Source organism: Paramormyrops kingsleyae, chromosome 9, assembly GCF_048594095.1.
Source record: "Paramormyrops kingsleyae isolate MSU_618 chromosome 9, PKINGS_0.4, whole genome shotgun sequence".
Lineage (NCBI taxonomy): Eukaryota > Metazoa > Chordata > Actinopteri > Osteoglossiformes > Mormyridae > Paramormyrops > Paramormyrops kingsleyae.
In genome coordinates this window covers 32852040-32876657 of record NC_132805.1, presented here as the reverse complement: position 1 = coordinate 32876657, position 24618 = coordinate 32852040, and the positions used below count along the sequence as shown (strand labels likewise).

At 44.0% G+C, this 24618-nt stretch overlaps 1 protein-coding gene and 2 long non-coding RNA genes across 8 annotated transcripts; 2 read left to right on the top strand and 1 right to left on the bottom strand.

The window, feature by feature from the left end:
- Positions 1–352: 352 nt before the first annotated feature.
- Positions 353–20628, bottom strand: LOC111845056 (polyadenylate-binding protein 1-like). 6 transcript variants are annotated; one of them, XM_072716817.1, is made up of 27 exons: positions 20473–20618; positions 19116–19350; positions 18434–18627; positions 18174–18289; positions 17762–17901; positions 17592–17686; positions 10866–11003; positions 10681–10776; positions 10271–10543; positions 10098–10188; positions 9849–9959; positions 9617–9765; positions 8297–8516; positions 5942–6135; positions 5682–5797; positions 5289–5428; positions 5119–5213; positions 3178–3315; positions 2994–3089; positions 2584–2856; positions 2411–2501; positions 2162–2272; positions 1930–2078; positions 1738–1822; positions 1513–1643; positions 1296–1394; positions 372–622 (listed from the first exon to the last, which is right to left on the bottom strand). In XM_072716817.1, the coding sequence occupies exons 2-26, from the start codon at positions 19306–19308 to the stop codon at positions 1302–1304; spliced, it is 3528 nt and encodes a 1175-aa protein (XP_072572918.1). In that variant the 5' UTR covers positions 19309–19350; positions 20473–20618; the 3' UTR covers positions 372–622; positions 1296–1301. The 6 variants fall into 6 exon arrangements, with proteins under 6 accessions (XP_072572917.1, XP_072572918.1, XP_072572915.1 ...); XM_072716814.1 differs by lacking the exons at positions 17592–17686; positions 17762–17901; positions 18174–18289; ... (1 more) ...; positions 19116–19350; positions 20473–20618 and adding an exon at positions 12548–12699 and having other exon boundaries at positions 376–648; XM_072716813.1 differs by lacking the exons at positions 17592–17686; positions 17762–17901; positions 18174–18289; ... (1 more) ...; positions 19116–19350; positions 20473–20618 and adding an exon at positions 12949–13086 and having other exon boundaries at positions 377–622.
- On the top strand, positions 551–4622 carry LOC140592712 (uncharacterized). The gene is made up of 3 exons (XR_011993142.1): positions 551–651; positions 3472–3598; positions 3827–4622. It is a non-coding gene; the product is annotated as an uncharacterized lncRNA (long non-coding RNA).
- LOC140592713 (uncharacterized) lies at positions 11152–11943 on the top strand. The gene is made up of 2 exons (XR_011993143.1): positions 11152–11287; positions 11516–11943. It is a non-coding gene; the product is annotated as an uncharacterized lncRNA (long non-coding RNA).
- Positions 20629–24618: the final 3990 nt, after the last annotated feature.

Genomic DNA, 24618 nt, shown 5'->3' with positions numbered 1-24618 from the left:
TTGAACCTCTAAACCAGTGTTTCCCAATCTGGTCCTTGGTGAACTGCAGACAGTCCCCTTTTTGCCCCCTTCCAGCTGGGAGCAAAAATGTGAACTGTCTGACAGGGAGCTAGGAGGGAGCAAAAACATGGACCATCTGTGGGTCCCCAAGGGCTGGGTTATGTTACACTCACGGGTGCTACACCACATCAGTGACAACAGTGACTAAAACTAATGTCATGAATAATCAAAACTATCACAAAGGTAATTAAAATGAATATTACATCATAATATTTTGGTCGTTAATTTTGCAGTTTTGTAAAATAAAATCACTTCCAACACTGGGGTTACATGGTGTACTTTTTGATGAAAAGGTGTCTTTATTAAGAGCATCTTACTTGAACTGTCATAAAATACAGACGTCATGGAAAATAAACAAATTTATTACAAAATTAATGCTTCGCGATGTGATACCAGTGACTTTGCATTTTACAGAAAGAAAATGCATATATTAAAATATATTTGAAATTACAGTCTCCATTTTGCATGTGTCTTTTGAGGGCATCGATAGTGTCGGCAGTCCAGAAAGCAGGAGGAAGGGTGTACCAGCATCTGGAAGGCGCCATCGCAGCCTGTCTTTAACCTTGTACGAGAAACAGTAAGAGGGCCCTGGTGAGTGGAGCAAAGTGACCATATTAAGTCAAACCTGATGCTGAATGGCCAGTCTATAGTATATTTATAATGGCGTCTTATGACAGGAGGGCAGAATAGGCCATCATACGTGAAAAGGAACCCTACAATGACGGGGAAAACATGCAAACTCCACACGTGCAGCCATGGCGGAGACTCGAACCCTAGTTCCAGAAGTGTCAGGCAACAATGCTAAATGTAATTTATGCACCCCCATGGGGAAATTGTATTTTTGCCTACTCCATCTTACTCTCCATGAGACACACAGACAGGTGAGAGTAAGCTTGGGGGGGTGTGTCACAGCAAAGGGTCAGTAAGCATGCAGTGCCCCTGGAGCTGAGGGTTCAGTGGCCCAGAGGTGGCACCAATCTGCCAGCCCTGGGATTCAAACTAGTGACCTTCCTATCACTGGCAGAGACCATTAATAAGGAGGTCAAAACCCCAGCAGAAAGTGGGAGAAGCACCATGAGGTCTGCTTGGAGAACAAATTCAGCTTTGAGGGGTGACCAACATCCTCACAGACATGGCAGCTCAAATTTTACTACAAAAGAAATAACGTCTCACACACCAAATGAAGAAGTTCCATAAGGTCTGTAGAGGAATCAAGTTCAGCTTTGAGGGCTCACCTCTGCCTAGACGCTCGGCACACTGGCTGAATTGGTCACCGATTTCTGAGCAGCTTCCTTGGCCTGGTGAGCCTGCAGCACGGCAACCGCTTCATCCACCTAAAGCAGACAACTGCAGTCAGACTGGACACCAAATATGAAATATCTGGTGGTAGAAACATTTAGCACATGCAGTGCTTATCTTTACACGGAGGAGGGTGGAAGCCAGAATGCTGACCTTGGAACGTAGCGACTCTGGGGACTCGAGCATGTGGAGTAGCTCTGAGTTGTCTAACTCCAGCAGCATGCCAGTGATCTTGCCCGCCAGGCTGGGGTGCATGCTCTGGATAAGTGGGAAGAGGCGCTCCCCTACAGAGGAGGACCAATCGTGTCAAACACCCAGGTCCGAAAGTGGGGTGAAAGAGGACCAAGGTTGACTGAGTACAAGGTGGGACAAACTTACCCAGCATTTGCTTCTGTTCCTGGGGGGGAGCAGAAGCCAGCATAGAGGCAGTCAGGGGCTCCTGGCCTTGGACGTGGACAGCAGGCTGCAGAGAAAACAAATGACTAAGTAAAACCTTAAAATTCATACAAGCAGCATTTTAGTTACTAGTGAATCTTGGTGAACAAGCTGATACCCCCAAAAGGACCTTACCTGCTGCATGGCTACCTGGGGCTGAGTGTTCAGGTGCTGTTGAGGGTTGCGCACACCTGCAGCGTATTTGTACTGTGGTACACCGCGCACAGGAGCTGCTGCAGCTGCGGCCGCAGCGCTGGACGGGCGGGGTCCCATCGTTTGGGCAGCTGGAAGTAGAGAAACGTGTCAGAGTCTCATGGGAGCAGTCAAACCCTTTGCGATTATGATTTGTGACCATGTTGTGGCTTACCGACACGCTGAGAAGCCATCAGACGCGGCATCTGGGAGGATGTCGGTCTCATACCGAAGGACTGTGGCCTGGGAACTGAAGGTCGCATGGCGTTGGACATGTTCTGGAAATCTGTGGAATGAAGGCAATGGTTTCATTACCACCCAGAACATGCAAACAGCAGACAAGCCAATAAACCAAGATGCCTGTGTCATATAACCAGAAAATAATCTTCTGAACCAATAGTGCTACACAGTAGGGTATACTTACGCTGGGGCCTGACGTTCTGGGTGGCCCAGCGAGGGCTTGGCCTCAGTTGTGCAATCTGGCTAGTGGGGTAGTACGCAGCTCTGTTCTGGGTCTGGGGGAGAAAGTCTTGTTACCAGCCGCAATTTAAATCTGACAACAACTTAAGTCTGAAACAACTTAGAGCAAAAACAAACCTGTGGAATGGCAGCCATGAAGTACCCAGAAGGTGGTGCGGGCTGGTAGGGGTTGATGACTGGGTTGGGCACAGTCCTGACACTGGCCAGCCTCTGCATGTACTGGTTAGTGAGATGGGCTTGACGCTCCTCCTTCCTCTGGGCCAGGGCCACATACAGCGGCTTGGTAGCAACGATACGGCCGTTCATCTCAGTTACAGCTTTGGTGGCCTCTTCAGGTGAGGAGAAGCACACAAACCCATAGCCCTTGCTGCGACCTCCTTCCATCATGACCTGGGTAAGACAAATACTGGGTTCAAACACTTTGGTTTATGACATCCAACATAACAGCTTTGTGTTAATGCTTTTGTCCAAGGGACAAATTCTCCTAGTGAACAGGCCATGAAGGGATATGTTCTAGATGTTCTCACATTAGCGCTGGTGATGGTCCCAAAAGGGGAAAACTCCTTTCGCAGACGTTCATCGTCAATCCCATCTTCAAGATTTTTCACATACAAGTTGACACCCTGGACAACATACAGTTCATTAGTGCTCTCACTTCACGTCACACCTTGCTAAACACATGCAACAGCAACTGTGTCTTTGGACACAAACCTGGTATCGAGTCATCCTGTCCTGCTTCATCTGCTCAAACTTGCGCTTCAGTTCTGTCTGGCGCTCAGATTTTTTCTGGGCACGCCCCACATAAACCTGCTTGCCATTCAGTTCCTTCCCGTTCATCTCATCAACAGCCTGAAGGACCAGAACACAAATGTTACAATAGCTCCATGTTGAATATAGTAGCAAATGATAGAAAGTGTTACGGATGTCCCCTTTCATACTGGGTCATACAGATTTGATTAAAAAAACAGAAATTAACTGAGAGGTGACATTTGTAATTTGATACAGATCCATCCAGATTAAGTAGCCTCACAGAATACCAGCCATCAACGCCAGTGATGTGGACAGACTTTTCCAGGTGCGGGTGCCCAGACAGGGAGGCGTGGCCAATCGGTACTTTTTGCCCTCATCCTAGGTACATTTTCGCGATCATTGGTTATCAAAAAGTTAACAAGGAACATTCCCAGAATTATAGCCAACATTATATGAAGGTTTTCTCAAATTTGGCAGAGAACTCTTACTGTAAAGTTAATGGAATGTTATTTCCACATTTTATATTCTAACAAAGGTTCTATCAATGCCAGCACGGTAATATGATTACCTAAACATCTATCCATTTTCTGTAACCTCTTGTCCTTTTCAGGGTTGCAGGGGGTCCAGAGACTATCCCAGAGGCTACAAGCGCAAGGCAGGGAACAACCCAGGATGGGGCGCCTACCCGTCGCAGGGCACACTCACACGCCATTCACACACTACGGGCAATCTGGTAACTCCAGTGAGCCTTAGCATGTTCTTGGATTGCGGGGGGGAAACATGCAAACTCCACATACCTGGAGAGGTGTGAGGCGTGACGCAACAGTGCTAACCACTGCACCACTGCGCCACCCCAGCTGAACATCTTTTTGGCTTTAATAATGAGAGTATTTGGCGACTACAAGGACAAAGATATTTAAAGCTTTCCATAGTAATGCTAATTTAATAAACAGGAATAGACAGCACTTAGGGTGATTTTGCCTACTCAGACGATCCATAGTCCAAAATAGTGTATGTTTTCTCTTCAGCTGCTCGTGCATAGCACTGTGGTATGCTATCGAAGCTTTGCATAGTGCACAAACCACCTTTTTCTTTAGTGATCATTTGTACTACTCCCATGGTTACGTAGTAGGGTGACCACCTAATCCATGTCAGGAGGGACACTATGAGCTACAACAGGATTTGTAAACTACCATTTCATACATTTCAATTAAAAGGACCAGGATTTCACTTAAGCACTGGGTTCTTGCCGTATGCTGATTGGTCAGTCTCCTATAATCATGCATATGTGTCAGTAATGTTAATGCGAAAGAGCTGGATGAGTCTTTCAATCTAGGAACTAACCAAACATTTTAGCAGAGCACAGAACCCTTTCAGCTTTAAAGTAGTTTGTAAAAGCTGAAGTAGTGTCCCCCCTGACATGGATTAGGTGGTCACCCTATTACGTAGTGATACTAAAGGAAAACAATTATTATTATGAATTTAAGCGCTTTAAAGGAGCATAAAATTAAATTAAATTTTCAAAAAGGATCCATCGATTTAAAATATTGATGAAGACAAATTTTGACGCTTGGCACACTGGCTGAATTGGTCACTTATGTTGATATGCTGTATGCAATTTGAGGCATAAATTTGGCTAAAAGCATGTCATTCTACTGCAGGAGGAAACACATATGACTCAGTGAGAACATACAAAAATCACAGCCACAGAGCAGATATGTCACTTGATTCCCTGTCCCTGGAAGTGTAAGGTGACAGTACTACACATCGAGCCAACACACCACCCAACACACATCCCTCAACACTTCAAAAAGTACAAAAATGTACAAACACTTGCCTTTGGATAAAGCAAGATTTAAAGGCACCAATTACAAACATCTCACCAGAGATCTACAGTCTCACCTTCTGGGCATCTTCATGCCGTTCATAGCTGACAAAGCCTAAGCCCTTGGACTTCCCACTTTCATCAGTCATGACTCTGATGCCTAGAACAGGTCCTACAGAAAATCAGTTCGTTAGAATCCATATACATAAACCAGTCGGAGCACACAATGACTTGCAGAGTCACTTACCAAATTTTCCAAATATTTCCCGTAGTTTCTCATCATCCATGTCCTCCCCAAAGTTTTTGATGTACACGTTAGTGAACTCCTTAGCCCGGGCTCCAAGCTCCGCTTCACGTTCTTTCCGAGACTTGAAGCGGCCGACAAACCTGAAGCAAAAGTCACTTTCAAAACTAGAGTACCATGACACAGATAAGCCTAGAGACAAACTGCATTTGATTTTTTATGTAAATATTGACCCCCAAAAAAGGGCATATAAATTTGACAAAATTGGAAGTAGAAAAACATAAACCGGAGAATCATAAATCAGTAAAACACGGCAAAAATTAACCTCCTCAATAAGCCAATTTCCCTATAAATCTATAATATACACGTAACACAAATGAAACTGAATGCACTTACACCTTCCTGTCATTGAGCAACATGCCATTCATTTTCTCAATGGCCCTTTCAGCCGCCTCATGGGTCTCAAAGTGCACAAAGCCATAGCCCTTTGAACCGTTCTCATCACAGACCACCTTGGGAAGAGAAAATTCATGGAGATAATCAACGATTTAACACCATGCATTTGGGACTTCATTTTATTCCAATAATGCAATTCTCCATTATGTGCTTCAAACCAAAATATGGAGGCTCACAGGACTAAGTAACAACGTGATTACCTTACAGGACAAGATGTTTCCGAAAGCAGAAAATGTATCATAGAGGGCCTTATTGTCAATAGATTTGTCCAGGTTCTTGATGAAGATGCTGCCGGCGCTGCTCTTCCTTAGGGACGGGTCACGCTGAGACCACATGATGCGGACGGGTCTGCCCTTGATCACGTCAAAGTTCATGGTGTCCAGAGCACGTTCAGCTAAACAAACAAATAAATAATGAATTTCAAAATCACATTCAATAAGTATTTATGTAACAGTAATATAATTAAATGCTTTTTTATTCGGGCTGAGAACCAAAAAAAAAGTTTTTAAACTAATTAATTGCATAGTTTTCTGTAATTAATCCTGATTAATCACACCTAATATTAAAACATATTAGGGCAGGTCAGGTTGGGGAGCATGCACTGGTACAGCTCATTGCTGCACCCACAATACAACGAAACACCTTGGGATCCCACTTGGTGACCCCCCTGGCCGACACCCGGTCCAGTCCCATCCTCTGGAAATAGCCGTCTATCTGCCACAGCCAGATGTTATGTGGGCGTCCCCTTGGCCTGGTCTAGCCAGCCCTCAGCAATGAGGATCCTGTGAGCCGGATCACCTTCAGGGAAACGTGCCACATGGCCATAATGCCGTATCTGATGCTCCCTCACAATGCAGTTAACGTGCCTCATTCAGGATTCCCTTAGTAACCACTCATTCGGGATTCCCTTAGTAACCACTCATTCGGGATTCCCTTAGTAACCACTCAAAAAGTCAAACCAGCGCTACCCAAGAATTCTTCAAAGAGACTCAGTACCAAAGGAATCCAGTTTTCTTCTCAGGTCACTGGATAGCGTCCAAGACTCCGTTTCTCAAGCCTAGATACTCAGACTCCTTGCTCAGTCTCTTGAGAGCCCATATCAGAGCCTTCATTGATCCAGTGAAGATCATAGCATCATTGGCAAAGTCAAGATCAATGAATCTTTCTTCACCAACAGATGCCCCATAGTGCTCTACCTCATGGCCCTGCCCAACACCCAGTCCATGCAAGCATTGAACAGAGTAGGAAGAAGAACACACCCCTGATGAACCCCAGAGTCAACTGGGACGAACGCAGAGGTTCTGCCTCCGCTGTACACAGCACTCACTGTACCAGTGTACAGGTCGGCCATGATGTTCAGCAGCTTTGGGGGGATCCCACAAAGTCTCAGGCTGTCCCACAGGGCAACTCAATCAACTGAGTCGGATACTTTATGAAAATCGACAAAAGCTGCAAAGAAACTGCGAAATTCGTGTTTGCACTTGATGATAATCCTCAGTGCCAGAATTCAGTCAATAGTAGACTTCTTAGGTGTAAAACCAGACTGCTCCGGTCGCTGGTAGGCAAGCATGTGATCACAGATCCTGTTGAGGATGACCCTAGCAAGTACCGTACCCGGCACTGAAAGCAGTGTAATCCCCCTGTTCATCACCTTGATCACCTTTTCCCTTCCAGCTGGAGACAAGAAGTCCCATTTTCCAGTCAGTTGGGATGACACCAGTCTCCCAAATGGAAGCAAAGATTGTTTGCAAAGCCAGGAGGACAACCTTACCACCAGCCTGCAGAAATTCACCCCGGATACCACAGATCCCTACCCTCAGCTGGTTCACCATCTGTGAATCTCAGTGAGATTCTGTGGTTCACAGCTAATCATAGGATCAGCCTCAAGAACTGTGGACCCAGAAATGTCCAACATCCTAACTGGAGGATCAGTTTTAAACAGCTGCTCAAAGTAGCCGGCCCAGCGGGTCACAGCTGCATTGTCATCTGTAAGGACCATTCCATCACCAACCCTGATTGCGACTCTCTGGAGAAGATGTGGTAAACCCGATAGATCCTTCATGGCCCAATCTATCCCAAGATTCACTGTACCGATTTTTAGGGAACCTTCGGAGGATGGAGCCTACAAAGACTATGCAGACCATGTCCTTCAAAGGATTCTGTTTCCGTCACTCTGTTTCCATTAAAGGAAATTAGCCCCATTTTTCCCCTTAACAATGCCTTGCTGAAGAATGACGCTATGGTGAGTAATGTTACCCATTTTGTCAGTAAGGTTTGTTTGGCCCATTAGGCTCTGGAAAGTTTTACATCATGTCAGACTTTACAAGTGGATGCCTGTCTGTCATTAGCCAGAACTCAGCTCAGGCAGCACACCTACATCTCATAGACCAAGTCTAAGTCTACCTTTCGCTCTCTCATCTCAGTGTGTGTGTGTGTGTGTTTCTCTCTCTCTCTCTCTCTCTCTCTCATACTTTCATAAATTATAATTAGAGTAATTACAATGGAAAAATGAAAAAAAACATACGTTTTTTGAGTTGGATGTCTGTATCGCTTACCGTCGGCGGGCTGCTGGAAGTTGACATAAGCATATCCTAGGGAGCGGCGAGTTATCATGTCACGACACACTCGGATGGATAGGATCGCGCCGGCCAGGCTGAATTTCTCGTAAAGCATGGCTTCGGTCACATCCTGGTGTAGGTCGCCGACATACAAGGAGGCCATTGGGTAACTGGGTCCTCTGGGATTCATCTTCGTGTCCTCCTTGGTCTGGTGAGCCTGCAGCAGAGCATCCACCAAAAACTGGCAGTCAGACTGGGCACCAAATAAAAACATATTCGGTAGCAGAAACGTTTAGCATGTGCAGTGGTTATCTTTACATGTTAAACGTGCATGTGACACAGAAGAGGGTGAAAGCCAGAATGCCAGACATCCCAACTCTCCCGTGAGTCTCTCACACATCGACAGCAGCTTGCTGACACCTGCGAATGATGTGCAACGTCTGACATATCTGCTGTTTTACTTTTCAGTGCAGTACAATCAACCGGCAAGAATCTTTACTCCCGCAACCTCACCCCTCCTGCTTGGCAAATTATAACGCCACCCAGATCCAGTGGCAAAACAACTCTACATTGGGCCCTGGGGCAAAAATGGAACAGCCCCCCCCCCCCAGCCTTTTCAAATTCACACCTAGGGTCTGCCTATGCCAGTTGCAGGTGATGAAATTTAAGTAGCTTCCAAATATCATACCCATCATGCTCTGCAGTAATTAGCAAATTCTGCAAACATGCTTTTTTTCATTAAATACATGCCTCAACAATATAGTTTGATTACAAAACATTACCAGCTATTACATTTCAGAATTATTCATAAGTATTGTACCAAATATTTTTTTGTGTTATGACTCCCACTGTAATGAGATTATGTACATAAAAATGAGAGACATAAAAGTAGCACATGATCAGCCCATTGAGTGCCTGTGATATCAGTGCCTTAATCTTCACAAATATTTAGCATACAGTCAGAGGGGGGCCCTTGACATCACGGGGGGCCCTGGACCAGCTGCTCTGGCTGCTTCGCCTACAAGTCTCCCCATGCCCTCACCTGCCAACTAGAGTTACCATCATATAGTCCAGACATGTGATAAATGGTCATTTGATAGTATTTTAAAAAGCAGTGCTATACCAGAATTTCCTGATAATATTACCTAAGTGCGGGGGGAGGGGGTATTATTGTAATACCGCCCAAGCCTACCCAATACCCCTCCCCTCAAGGGTTTTTCCCTCATCCAAATCAATTTGGTGAGATGGTAGCCATCCATGTAAGCAGCACTTTAGTGTACCTTGTTGAACAAGCTGATACCCCCAAAAGGACCTTACCTGCTGCATGGCTACCTGGGGCTGAGCGTTCAGGTGCTGCTGTGGGTTGCGCACACCTGCAGCGTATTTGTACTGTGGCACACCGTGCACAGGAGCTGCTGCAGCTGCGGCCGCAGCGCTGGATGGGCGGGGTCCCATCGTTTGGGCAGCTGGAAGTAGAGAAACGTGTCAGAGTCTCATGGGAGCAGTCAAACCCTTTGCGATTATGATTTGTGACCATGTTGTGGCTTACCGACACGCTGAGAAGCCATCAGACGCGGCACCTGCGAGGATGTCGGTCTCATACCGAAGGACTGTGGCCTGGGAGCTGAAGGTCGCATGGCGTTGGACATGTTCTGGAAATCTGTGGAATGAAGGCAATGGTTTCATTACCACTCAGAACATGCGAACAGCAGACAAGCCAATAAACCAAGATGCCTGTGTCATATAACCAGAAAATAATCTTCTGAACCAATAGTGCTACACAGTAGGGTATACTTACGCTGGGGCCTGACGTTCTGGGTGGCCCAGCGAGGGCTTGGCCTCAGTTGTGCAATCTGGCCAGTGGGGTAGTACGCAGCTCTGTTCTGGGTCTGTGGGAGAAAGTCTTGTTACCAGCCGCAATTTAAGTCTGACAACAACTTAAGTCTAACACAACTTAGAGCAAAAACAAACCTGTGGAATGGCAGTCATGAAGTACCCAGAAGGTGGTGCGGGCTGGTAGGGGTTGATGACTGGGTTGGGCACAGCCCTGACACTGGCCATCCTCTGCATGTACTGGTTAGTGAGATGGGCTTGACGCTCCTCCTTCCTCTGGGCCAGGGCCACATACAGCGGCCTGGTAGCAATGGTATGGCCATTCATCTCAGTTACAGCTTTGGTGGCCTCTTCAGTTGAGGAGAAGCACACAAACCCATAGCCCTTGCTGCGACCTCCTTTCATCATGACCTGGGTAAGACAAATACTGGGTTCAAACACTTTGGTTTATGACATCCAACATAACAGCTTTGTGTTAATGCTTTTGTCCAAGGGACAAATTCTCCTAGTGAACAGGCCATGAAGGGATATGTTCTAGATGTTCTCACCTTAGCGCTGGTGATGGTCCCAAAAGGGGAAAACTCCTTTCGCAGACGTTCATCATCAATCCCATCTTCAAGATTTTTCACATACAAGTTGACACCCTGGACAAACATACAGTTCATTAGTGCTCTCACTTCACGTCACACCTTGCTAAACACATGCAACAGCAACTGTGTCTTTGGACACAAACCTGGTATCGAGTCATCCTGTCCTGCTTCATCTGCTCGAACTTGCGCTTCAGTTCTGTCTGGCGCTCAGATTTTTTCTGGGCACGCCCCACATAAACCTGCTTGCCATTCAGTTCCTTCCCGTTCATCTCATCAACAGCCTGAAGGACCAGAACACAAATGTTACAATAGCTCCATGTTGAATATAGTAGCAAATGATAGAACGTGTTACAGATGGCCCCTTTCATACTGGGTCATACAGATTTGATTAAAAAAAACAGAAATTAACTGAGAGGTGACATTTGTAATTTGATACAGATCCATCCAGATTAAGTAGCCTCACAGAATACCAGCCATCAACGCCAGTGATGTGGACAGACTTTTCCAGGTGCGGCTGCCCAGACAGGGAGGCGTGGCCAATCGGTACTTTTTGCCCTCATCCTAGGTAAATTTTCATGATCATTGGTTATCAAAAAGTTAACAAGGAACATTCCCAGAAGTATAGCCAACATTATATGAAGGTTTTCTCAAATTTGGCAGAGAACTCTTACTGTAAAGTTAATGGAATGTTATTTCCACATTTTATATTCTAACAAAGGTTCTATCAATGCCAGCACGGTAATATGATTACCTAAACATCTATCCATTTTCTGTAACCTTTTGTCCTTTTCAGGGTTGCAGGGGGTCCAGAGACTATCCCAGAGGCTACAAGCGCAAGGCAGGGAACAACCCAGGATGGGGCGCCTACCCGTCGCAGGGCACACTCACACGCCATTCACACACTACGGGCAATCTGGTAACTCCAGTGAGCCTTAGCATGTTCTTGGATTGCGGGGGGGAAACCGAAGTACTCGGAGGAAACCCCACAGCGACACGGGGGGAACATGCAAACTCCACATACCTGGAGAGGTGCGAGGAAACAGTGCTAACCACTGCACCACTGCGCCACCCCAGCTGAACATCTTTTTGGCTTTAATAATGAGAGTATTTGGCAACTACAAGGACAAAGATATTTAAAGCTTTCCATAGTAATGCTAATTTAATAAACAGGAATAGACAGCACTTTGCCTACTCAGATGATCCATAGTCCAAAATAGTGTATGTTTTCTCTTCAGCTGCTCGTGCATAGCGCTGTGGTATGCTATCGAAGCTTTGCATAGTGCACACCCACCTTTTTCTTTAGTGATCATTTGTATTACTCCCATGGTTACGTAGTGATACTAAAGGAAAACAATTGTTATTATGAATCGAAGCGCTTTAGAAATCATAAACGTAATTTCATTACAATAGTAAAAATATATTGATGTAGACGGATTTTCAGCGTCGACATCATCGACTGCGTCGACTAATCGCGGCAGCCCTATGACGAACCATTGTATTTAAACCGACTTTTTAATATAATTAACATTTTTGTAAGTACGAATTGTCTGTAAATCGGACGTTCTTAACCCTGGGACTGCCTCTACTCCACGAAACTGGAATACTTCGAACTGTAGGAGGAAACTGGAACGAACAGTTTTATTAACATTTAATACATTTATAACTTACAATATTTAGCCTACCTATAATCTTTAAATATTATTAAATACGTCCAATACACTTATTGAATAGAGCAACATAGCATTCAACGAACGTCAAACGTCAAAATATGAGTTAAAATAGAATAAATATTTTTTATGGCAATATTCTGATTTATTTCACTTACCCGAGAGGTAAGATCTGTTGTGTCAAAAAATTAAAAAGTACGTTTTACAGACGTTATTTTCGTAGAAACGTCATTTTCACAGAGAAAGGACCGTGTGGAATCATAAAACGGACGGGTGGAACGAGTTTTATGTAGGCTATTTACAGAGAAAGGAAACTGAAAGTATCGGAGTGCCTGGATGAAACTTACAGGGCGAACAAAATCAGGCAAGATCAGCAATATTGTCAAAAATACAAATTAATCAACATAAAAGGCAATATTATTATTATTTTATTCAACAATCTCAATTAGGCTAATAGGGTAAAAATACATCACATACAAAAAAAGCAGCAATATAAAGCCTATAATAGTTTTATTCAACAATCTCAATTAGGCTAACAGGGTAAAAATACATTACATACCGCTCCATTGCCATTTTTTTGCAAAACGTGAAGCAAAGGGAGACGTCTGTACAGACGAGACCGAATGCGGAATAAAACATAGCTACGTCACTAATCATCAGCAGCATCCTCATTTACTATATCCTGGTGAGGATCGCGTGCCGAAAACAGACGTTGCAGCCACCGCCTTGCGCCCACAGCCACCTGCCAACTTAAATCGGGGAAATATTGTGCAGACTGGCATGTAAGTGGAATATGCAATAAATGAATAGCGTTACTTTCAGATAAATCCTAGTCATGACTAGGGTTCAGGTAAGAGCATTCCGGTAACCCATTTACCTTTTACATTTCCAGGTTGGGGGGGGGCTTACCTGTTCCTTGTAGTTCCTAAATAAAATTTAGTTATAGCCAGTGGTGACACAGATGTGGAGTCTTGTCAAGGCTGGATTTGACACACTAGATGGTTCTTTCACACCAGATGGTTCTTCCACACCAGATGGTTCTTCCCCTGTTACCTGGTTAGGTAGAACTCTGACTGTGAAGTCCTCTGGCCTGACCCAGCACCGGGACGCGATGCTCAGGCCGAATGACCCACCCGTCGACATATTTTACAGTAAATGTTACTGTAATGTGTTTTTCTCTTTGTCCTGTTGCAGTATTGTGTTTTTGCTGCTGAATACCACATTATACTGTATTGCTTGCTGTACTTACAGTATACAATATCTAAAGTTTGTTCTATGTTCTGCATATATTTTGGAATTTTTTGGAAAATACAAAATGTCTTTGCCATATATGCACAATAAACATCTTTTTTTCTGGAGCTACATGCCCTGAACAATGTTTTCTGTGGAAGAAAAAATATAAATCAACCTCTCTAATAACTCCAGTTAAGCCACTTAGAATAAAACCCCAGACCTCTCAGTTGGTGAGCAACGTTTTCTCTTTTATTCATGCAACCCAGCAAAGTGCTCCATCACACTCTGGCACCAGGTGCCCCGATCACAAAGAGCAAACAATTAATAAACCATAACACCCAATTCCCTATAAGGACTTCTACGTCCTGATTGGTCACAAAACACCAACAAACCAAGCTCAAACGTATGACAAACATAATTCTCCTCCTCTATTGGTTCACCTTGGTATCACGGTCCATCCACCCATTTCGCTTAATTTCCCAAAACATGTCTTGACTGCTAGACTTCTACTTGAGATATTGATATGAATATTGATTTGCTGTAAATACATGGTTAACACATGATTAATGTGACAACTACTTATACATTTGTACTACTGCGTATTGTGTATGACATATTGCGACTACTTTAAAGCTACAACTCTGTGTGCACCAGTTAGGGCAGCTTTGAATCCCTTCCTGCAGATGGCTTCTCTCCCCCCCCCCCTCTCTGCTGCCTGTCTCTCCGAGGTCTTCAGGGCCTGCGAAACTGACCGCGTGCCGGCTACCGTCAGACGAGGACACACGGTATTCAAATCAATCTCGTCTTGCCTAAGGCCTACGACAGGGGTGTCAAACTCCAGTCCTGGGGGGCCGGAGCCCTACGCATTTTTGGGTTTCCCCTCATTTAACACACCTGATTCAACTCCTTCTGCTAATTACCACACAGCTCTTGAGTTGAATCATTTGTGGTGGAACAGGGAAAGAACTAAACTCCCCCCTTTTGTACACACGAGACCCGCTTTGTTCACAGATAATCAGAGTCCACATCGGCGTAGTCCTCAGGATGATAATGCAACGAGGTGAAGCGGACCAGCGGTGGTTGGATAGAACACGTGTCACATTGATGACAACCTGGGGTTGTGGTTCAAAGAGCCAAGCAGGGATGGGAGGATCATCCACTTGTGGGGCAGGGGAAGCCTGCAGCAACATAACAGACTTTGCCTGGGGAGTCAGAATACTAGAGCAACACTTAAAACAGCAATATGATTAGCAGCAACACTGCAAGCCAAAGCAATATACTGACTACTAATGGTTTCAGTACCCCAGATAATCCCGGAATCGGTGAGGGGAAGCAACTGTCCCAGCTGTACTCAAACAGGCCATGCTCTTTGTGTATCTCAGACATCTGCTCGTGTTTAATGATATAGTGTGTAATGGGTAGTGTTTTATTTTGACTGGCTGTGTGTATGTCCCGAAAGTAGTGCTTGATTTTGAGAACAGAATCTGGTTTTGAGGTGACTGATTTTGCAGGATGAGCCAAAGGTTTGTTTTGTGAATGTAGTGTGAAAATTGGGCTTTGCGTTTGACGTTTTGAGAAAGGAGTGGTTTCAGGAAATGTGCTTTAGCAATTTCGAAAGGTTGTAGCATTCAGCACGCAAAATGAAAGGCACATTGTGATAAAATTGTATACATCTGCCAAGCCAAAAAGTTAAGGAAAAAATTAATTCTGCCACATTTTGTCTCAGGGCTGGATCAGGACAGAGAACTTTGCCAACACCACAGACAATGTTTCCCGTTGCTAGGCAACAGAGGAAGAATCCTCTGTTGTGACCTAACCATACCTCGTCAAAGAAATTCAACTCACCTACAGCACTTGCACAATCATACAGCACCTATTCTCTGTTCTATTCACTTGTTGGCTTCTTCACATGTTTAGTAACATGTGACCAATGTTGAGTCATTGTATTTAAACGATGACTAGTGCATGTTGGCTGTATTTAATTTTTCTGGCCGCTGTTTACTATTTTGCATCACAAGTGCATCACAGTGCAAGACATAATTTAGTGAGTTACAATGAGTTCAGAATTCTGCAAAAGAGTGATTTGATAAATGGGTTCAGGTCACTAAGCATTTCATTCAGGGAATTGGGTTTTACATTTTAGCAATTAAACACAGTAGCGTCACTAGAATGAATATAAAGCAGAAAATTTAAATTAGAGGTACGTAACATTTAGCATTACCAGGATATGTGGAAGGCACAACCTGAGTCAAAAACTGGGAGAAATACACCTTGATGCTACAAAAATGTATTCCCCGAACAGCCCGTCACTCCCTCTCCCATTTCATCCCAACTTTATGTAACTTGTCTCAATGTAATCAGGTTCACCAGATCTGCATGTGTCTTGTATGTGCAACCACAAATTGAAACTGCTTCGGTTTTGCTGTGATTTTTCTCAAAATTAAATAGCTCCCATCTAGATCACCCATACAATATCCCTGGGAAGTCAGATAAAGATTCATCAACTACTTTTAGAGTTATTGTGTCCACAAGATCAAGTGTCTTCTGCAGCCTCCTTTTCCTTCCTTCCCTGCTACCCAGTGGTGCTGCCTAAAAATTGGTGCAATTTGTCTTAAAAGGTAATCAGGTGTAGCACTTAATCTATATAATGTTTTTGTGAAATGGTAATAAGGTCCATCAAATTATTTTTGAGTCATCACGTTCACAACATAAGATGTCTTCTGAGGTCACTCTTCCTTTTGTTGCTTCAGTTTCTGTGATTTGCTTCAAAATTTGATCAGTTCCAGATCTACACCGATCCAATGCATCTGCGAAGTTTGAAAAAGATTTGTCAGATGCATTTCAAGTTATCCTGTTAAGAAGTGTCTGCAGCGGTGGCAAAGGACTGGTCCCAGATGCATGTGTATTCCCCATCTGGGTAATAAAATAACTGCTTTACTGGAGGAATCAATTTCTGCTTCAGCGGGCTCACCTCTGCCTAGACGCTCGGCACACTGGCTGAGTTGGTCACCGATTTCTGAGCAGCTTCCTTGGCCTGGTGAGCCTGCAGCACAGCAACCGCTTCATCCACCTAAAGCAGACAACTGCAGTCAGACTGGACACCAAATATGAAACATCTGGTGGCAGAAACATTTAGCACATGCAGTGCTTATCTTTACACGGAGGAGGGTGGAAGCCAGAATGCTGACCTTGGAACGTAGCGACTCTGGGGACTCGAGCATGTGGAGTAGCTCTGAGTTGTCTAACTCCAGCAGCATGCCAGTGATCTTGCCCGCCAGGCTGGGGTGCATGCTCTGGATAAGTGGGAAGAGGCGCTCCCCTACAGAGGAGGACCAATCGTGTCAAACACCCAGGTCCGAAAGTGGGGTGAAATCTACACTGGAAAAGAAGACCAAGATTCATGGAATGTAAGGTGGGACAAACTTACCCATCATTTGTTTCTGTTCCTTGCACTTGCGCTTCAGTTCCATCTGGCACTCTGATTTCTTCTGGGCACGCCCCACAAAAACCTGCTTGCCATTCATCTCCTTCCCATTCATCTCATCAACAGCCTGAAAGACCAGAACATGTTGCAGACAAAGGCTGTAGCAGCTCCATGTTGACTATAGTATCAAACTACACGACACTCATGAATATATGCTTAGCCATGATATTCACTTGAAAAATAGAACTAGGCCCAAAATGTCAGTCCATCACAGGAGATATGTGCACACACTGTATACAATATAGATACATACAGCAGCGTAATAGCATGTTATTCTACTGCAGGAAGAAAATCACACAACATACAAATACAACAACCACAGAGCAGATGTGGAACTTGAATCCCTGACCCTGGAAGTGTGAGACAACAGTGGTACACACCAACACATCCTGGACAACGTTTCTCAAACCTTCAAATTGTACAAAACTGTACGAACACTTGGCTTTGGTTCAGGCAAGATTTAAAGATTCCGAGAAATCTCACACCTTCTGGGCATCTTCATGCCGTTCATAGCTGACATAACCGAAGCCCGTGGACTTCCCACTTTCATCAGTCATGACTCTGATGCTTAGAACAGGTCCTACAGAAAATCAGTCCGTTAGAATCCATATACATAAACCAGTCGGAGCACACAATGACTTGCAGAGTCACTTACCAAATTTTCCAAATATCTCCAGCAGCTTCTCATCATCCATGTCCTCCCCAAAGTTTCTGATGTACACGTTAGTGAACTCCTTATCCCCCTCTCCAAACTCTGCCTCATGCTCCTCGTGAGATTTGAAATGGCCGACAAACCTGAAGCAAAAATCACTTTAAGAGCTCTCTTTTGACGATCTAACGCCAAGCGCAAAGCGCAAAGTGGAACTAAGTTATCAGCGCATCCAAATCCATTTTGCTATACAGTAAAGGCCACTCAAAAACGTAATTTGACAAAACTGGAAGTGGATAAGCAGAAACAGGAGGACGTAAACCAACGTACACACTGTCAAAATGAAACTCTCCAATAAGTCAGTTTGATCACAAGTCTATAATGTACACGTAACACAAATGAAACTGAATGCACTTACACCTTCCTGTCATTGAGCAACATGCCATTCATTTTCTCAATGGCCCTTTCAGCCACCTCATGGGTCTCAAAGTGCACAAAGCCATAGCCCTTCGAACCGTTCTCATCACAGACCACCTTGGGAAGAGAAAATTCATGGATATAATCAACAAATTTACACCATGCATTTGGGACTTCATTTTATTCCAATAATGCAATTCTCCATTATGTGCTTCAAACCAAAATATGGAGGCTCACAGGACTAAGTAACAACGTGATTACCTTACAGGACAAGATGTTTCCGAAAGCAGAAAATGTATCATAGAGGGCCTTATTGTCAATAGATTTGTCCAGGTTCTTGATGAAGATGCTGCCGACGTCGCTCTTCCTTAGGGACGTGTCACGCTGAGACCACATGATGCGGATGGGTCTGCCCTTGATCACATCAAAGTTCATGGTGTCCAGAGCACGTTCAGCTACAAAGTAATCACTCATTTCATATTATATCACTTAAATGATACTAATAAAACTATAGTTTCAAGTTTTATTGTCACATATGTTCTTCCACACTATGAAATTCTGTACCAAACACGGGATTTGAACCAGCAACCTACTGAATGCTGTCCCGCAACAATTTTTTTTTGTTCAATACATTTTTGGTCATTGCATAATCCATATGTTTTTATATATATAGTTTTGATGTGTAACATAGTTTGAATTGATTTATTTAAAAAAAAAAAGATAGGATCTGGTAACTAATGATAGAATAATTAGTATTTAGTTGTGCCCTGTGCCTGTCTGTCATTAGCCAGAACTCAGCTCAGGCAGCACACCTACATCTCACAGACTAAGTCTAAGTCTACCTTTCGCTCTCTCATCTAAATGTGTGTGTGTGTTTCTCTCTCTCTCTCTCTCTCTCTCGTAATTCATGAATTATAATTAGAGTAATTACATCAACGCTTACCGTCTGCGGGCTGCTGGAAGTTGACATAGGCATATCCGAGGGAGCGGCGAGTTATCATGTCACGACACACTCGGATGGATAGGATCGGGCCGGCCGGGCTGAATTTCTCGTAAAGCATGGCTTCGGTCACATCCTGGTGTAGGTCGCCGACATACAAGGAGGCCATTGGGTAACTGGGTGCGCTGGCATTCATCTTCGGGTCTTTCTTGGTCACAAAATGTGGATCGTAACAAAACTAAAATAATATTAAGACAATAATATTAAATTGCTTCGCTGACAGGGCGACACGGTGGTGCAATGCTGTCTCCTTACACCCCTGGGACCTGGGTTCAAGTCTCTACTAGGGTTACATGTGTGTGGAGTTGACATGTTGTCGTTGTGGGGTCTCCCCCCACAGTCCAAAAATCCCAAACTGCACGTAGGTGTGCATGTCTGAGTGACATGTGTGTGAGTATGACCTCCGATGGGTCGGTACAACGTCCTGGGTTATTTTCTGACCCTGAATAGGACAAGTGGTTTCAGAAAATGAAGGCATGACTTTAAAAATCGGCAAGTGAAATTTGTAACTTGAGGCAGGTGCATCCAGCCTAACCACCGACTAACAAAACTCTTCCCGGTGAATGATCCAAATCGGTTCCCATCTGCCATCTAGTTCCGGAGCAATGCGATGTATTTCCATTTTTAAATTTGGTTAGGAGTTTTAAAAAAACGCGAAAACGCAAATGAGGACACTTAATGTCGGATTAGTGAGATTTGATTGTATTACAATATTTGACTGTAAAATATTGTACGTGTGTAACACTAATTAAAATACGTGCCAGGGCTATCGATTAGCACTACGGTAGCATAACTCAACAAAGTACCTCAACTCGACAGAACACCGGTCCTAGCCAATGTGGCGCCCTAGGCGAGCATCACCGCCGCCGCCCCCGTCCGAGGCAAAGCGGAATTGGCTGGGAAATCGGCACCCGATTAGAAGTGTCGCCTATTGGATTGACCGGCCCTGTTTACCAAGGACATGGCATTTAAAATGTAACCTGAAATTTTTTTTTAATCAGTCAAAACATTTTTCCACGGACGTAAAGTGCTGCCACGTACACGTCTGTCCGTGTATAGACAGGTGGACTGTGGGAGGAACCGAATTTAGCTGCATTCTTAACATTTATAACATTTATTCAGCTTATGATATTTACCCCCAATCTTTAAAGGAAAAAAAAACGCTAATTATAATTTACAGACTTGAACATCACAATATTTAATGTCATACGTTTATAGGAAACACGCAGCTGAAATAAATTAGAGTAGAATCGAGATTTTATTGTTAATGGACATATTCCCATTTATTGATTTTACTTACCAAACAGACGAGATGCGTATTTTCGTATATACGTATATAATTTTACAGGCGTGAATTTCGCAGAGACATGAAGAACAGTGTCAGTAACTTGGGCGAAGCGCTGAAACTGACGGGAGGATTGAGTTTTTATTGACAGAGAAATGGAAACTGAAAGTTTCGAGTGTTTAGTTGAAACTTAAAGGGCTGGTCAAAGCTGGGACTTTGGTCATGCGCTTGATAAGGTCAGGAATATTGCCAAGAATGCTAATTGATTCATGGAACATTTGCAAGAAACGGCAATATAAAGGTATGAATATATAATCATTATTCAAAATATTCAGCTAACAGGATATTAAAATGTTGTTAGTGTGTTAGGCCTATTGTTATTAAAAGATTATTTTATTTTTTATACTTTTTTGTTTTTCTTTATTACATATTTAATTGTGAATCTTGAACTCTAGAACTTTTAAGCACAATTCTGCAAGCAGGTGGGAAATCATTGATAATTATCATCATACATTAATAATAATCAGCCTCATCATTTAGATTCTCCTGTTAAGGGTTACATGCCAAATGTGCCAGATGAATCCAGCCATTTTAAAGCTACAGCCTCCAACTTGTGCTCAGGTATGGCCAAATGTTTCTAAGCTAAATAGAATAATAGAATAGAATAAAAAGCATTTATTGTCATTATACTGGTGTCAGGGTCAGCTCCTGTTCTCTCAGTCTTTCGTGTCCCTTCTCCGTTTGGCCAGCAGGTGTCGCTGGCCATCCTGTCCCTCCTGTCAGTCTTTGTGTTTTCCCTGTTTCATGTCAGCCACATGGCTCAACATGTTGAGCATACAGCTACCTGCAAATCCATTTTGTCGTGTGTTCAAATCCCTTTTGTCGCGTGTTCAAATCTCATCTCCTTTGTTTTTGTATTTTGTTCCCTAGTGTTTCATTGTATGAGTTTTTCTAGTTCCTGTGTCTGGTGATTTGTACTTGGTTTTGGTTAAATTCTTTGTGCCCATGCATAGTTTCCCTGTTCAGTTCCTTTGAGTTAATTAGTTTCACCTGTGACCTGTTAGTCTTGTTATCCTTCTGTATTTAAGTCCCTGCCTCTGTTTAGTTTGCTAGCGGTTTGTTGGATGCTTCTGAAGTCTGTATGCTAACCTGCTCTGTTTCTGTAATTAGTCTTTGTTTATCCCCATGTACTTTTGACCCTTGTGGTCCTGTGTTTTTTTAGACCAGTTAATAAACCCTGTTTGTTCTTTGAGCCGCAAGTGGGTCGTCCACATTTCTGCTCTGGAACCATGATAACTGGAGCACGGATGCTACTTGTACAATGAAATTGCAGTGGCTACTTCTAAAGTGCAGACACATACGGACATTATGTTTGCATACAAACAGCATTTTGCAATAGTTGTATAACAAACATAGTAAGTAGTAAATAATGATAGAATAGTAATGCAATAACAGTGTTAAATGTATTATAGTATATAATATACTATAGTATAGTATCATAGTATTGAATATTCAAGTATTCAGTTATTGCACATTACCCATGTGGCGGTATTGCAGTTATTGCACAAAAATCCTTCCAATGTGTCTTGGGAGCCCAAATAAGTATTACGAGATACTTCTCAGCTGACTGCTCCAAAGGAGCAGCAACTCCATCTCAAAGTCCCTCCAGGTCTTTGAACTCCTCTGTCATGAAGAATGAGCCAGGAAACCCTGTGGAGCAACCTCGTTTCACACACTTGTCCTCACTGCCTTGATCTTTCAGTCATTGAGGATAGGGACATAAGGTTGTGGCCAAAAGTTTAGAGAATGACACAAGTATTGGTTTTCACAAAGTTTTCTGCTTCAGTGTCTGTAGATCTTTTTGCCAGATGTTTCTATGGTGCAATGAAGTATAATTACAAGCATTTTGTGTCAGAGTTTTATTGACAATTACATTAAGTTTATGCAAAGAGACAATATTTGCAGTGTTGGCCCTTCTTTTTCCAATCTCTGTATCTTTTGCAGAATATCAGTCTGTCCCTGATGCTTTTGTTGGTGAGAAGTGGCTTCTTTGCTGCCCTTCTTGACACCAGGCCATCCTCCAAAAGTCTTCGCCTCACTCTGCGTGCAGATGCACTCACACCTGCCTGCTGCCACTCCTGAGCAAGTTCTGTACTGGTGGTCCCCCGATCCCGTAGCTGAATCAACTTTAGGAGACAGTCCTGGCACTTGCTGGACTTTCTTGGGTGCCCTGAAGCCACCGTCACAACAATTGAACCTCACTCCTTGAAATTCTTGATGATCCAATAAATGGTTGATTTAGGTTCAATCTTACTAGCAGCAATATCCTTGCCTGTGAAGCCCTTTTTGTGCAAAGCAATGATGTCTGCACATGATTCCTTGCAGGTTACCATGGTTAACAGAGGAAGAACAATGATTTCAAGCACCACCCTCCTTTTAAAGCATCCAGTCTGCTATTGTAACTCAATCAGCATGACAGTGTGATCTCCAGCCTTGACCTCGTCAACACTGTCACCTGTGTTAACGAGAGAATCACTGAAATGATGTCAGCAGGTCCTTTTGTGGCTGGGCTGAAATGCAGGGGAAATGGGTTTTTTGGGATTAAGTTTATTTTTATGATAAAGAGAGACTTTGCAATTAATTGCAATTCATCTGATGACTCTTCATAACATTCTGGAGTTTATGCAAATTGCCATCATAAAAACTGAGGCAGCGGACTGTGAAAATGAATTTTTGTGTCATTCTCAAAACTTTTGGCCACGGCTGCAGTGTCAGGATCAGTCCCTGCCTGGCCAGCAGGTGTCACTGGCCACCCCTTTCCTAGTGTTTGAGTATTTCATGATTATGACCCTCACCTAGCTTTTGTTGCTTTGTGTTTGCTGCTGTTCTGCTATGGTTGTTCTTGTATTGCTCCATTCTTGTTCCTGTGTTGCTCTCTGCCTTAATTTGCTTACCTGCTTTGTTTTTGACCGCGAATGGTCCCTTTCTTTCTTGTGTTCTCTTTTTGTGAGCCGCAATACCCATCCATAACACGTATATTGACCAGTGAACTGCAACTCTTATTTGGCAGAATCGTTCTACTGCACTGCACCAATCTACCTGTCAATCTCACATTCCCTGTTACTGTTACTCGCGAAAAAGATTCTGAGATCACTTTATCTCCCTTAGTAAAGGTAGACTGTCCAGCTAAACCTAAAAGGAGCAATCCTCTCCTTTGACAAGAGAGCACTGTAGCCTTGGATTTGGAGATGTCAATGGTGTATCCCGACCCAGGTCCCAGTGCGTGTGTGTGTCCCGACCCCGACCTGGTGAGTGTGTGTCCCGACCTGGTGAGTGTGTGTCCCGACCCCGGCCTGGTGAGTGTGTGTCCCGACCCCGGCCTGGTGAGTGTGTGTCCCGACCCTGGTCCCAGTGCGTGTGTGTATCCCGACCCCAGCCTGGTGAGTGTGTGTCCCGACCCCGACCTGGTGAGTGTGTGTCCCGACCTGGTGAGTGTGTGTCCCGACCCCGGCCTGGTGAGTGTGTGTCCCGACCCCGGCCTGGTGAGTGTGTGTCCCGACCCCGGCCTGGTGAGTGTGTGTCCCGACCCTGGTCCCAGTGACTATGTGTCCCGACCCCGGCCTGGTGAGTGTGTGTCCCGACCCCGGCCTGGTGAGTGTGTGTCCCGACCCTGGTCCCAGTGAGTATGTGTCCCGACCCCGGCCTGGTGCGAGTGTGTCCCAGGAGAGACCCTATGGCTTCCCAACAGCTGCATTCACCCCTGACTGATATATTAAATATAGAAGTTTACTGCATTGCTTATATTTTCATTCACTTAGTATAGTCTTCAAATAATTTTCCCCACCATTGCCATGGGATATTCATTTTAATAAATGGAAATGAAGAAAGGCAAAATGGATGTGGTAACTAAGCATGCAAATAAAGCATAAAGCGCAAAGGAAAGATACACATGAAACAGGTTAGAACATTTAGCTAAAATAGTGGGCACATATACCTTCTGTGTGGCAAAGCAGACAGACTTCTGTCTCTGCAAATACATGGAGAAAAGCTGCTGATCAAAAAATCACAGTCACTATGCGATTATGGAGTCAAACTCCGAGTATATAGTCCTAGTAATTTAACAAGATACATCATTCCCTAATGAACCTGTATCACTCTATG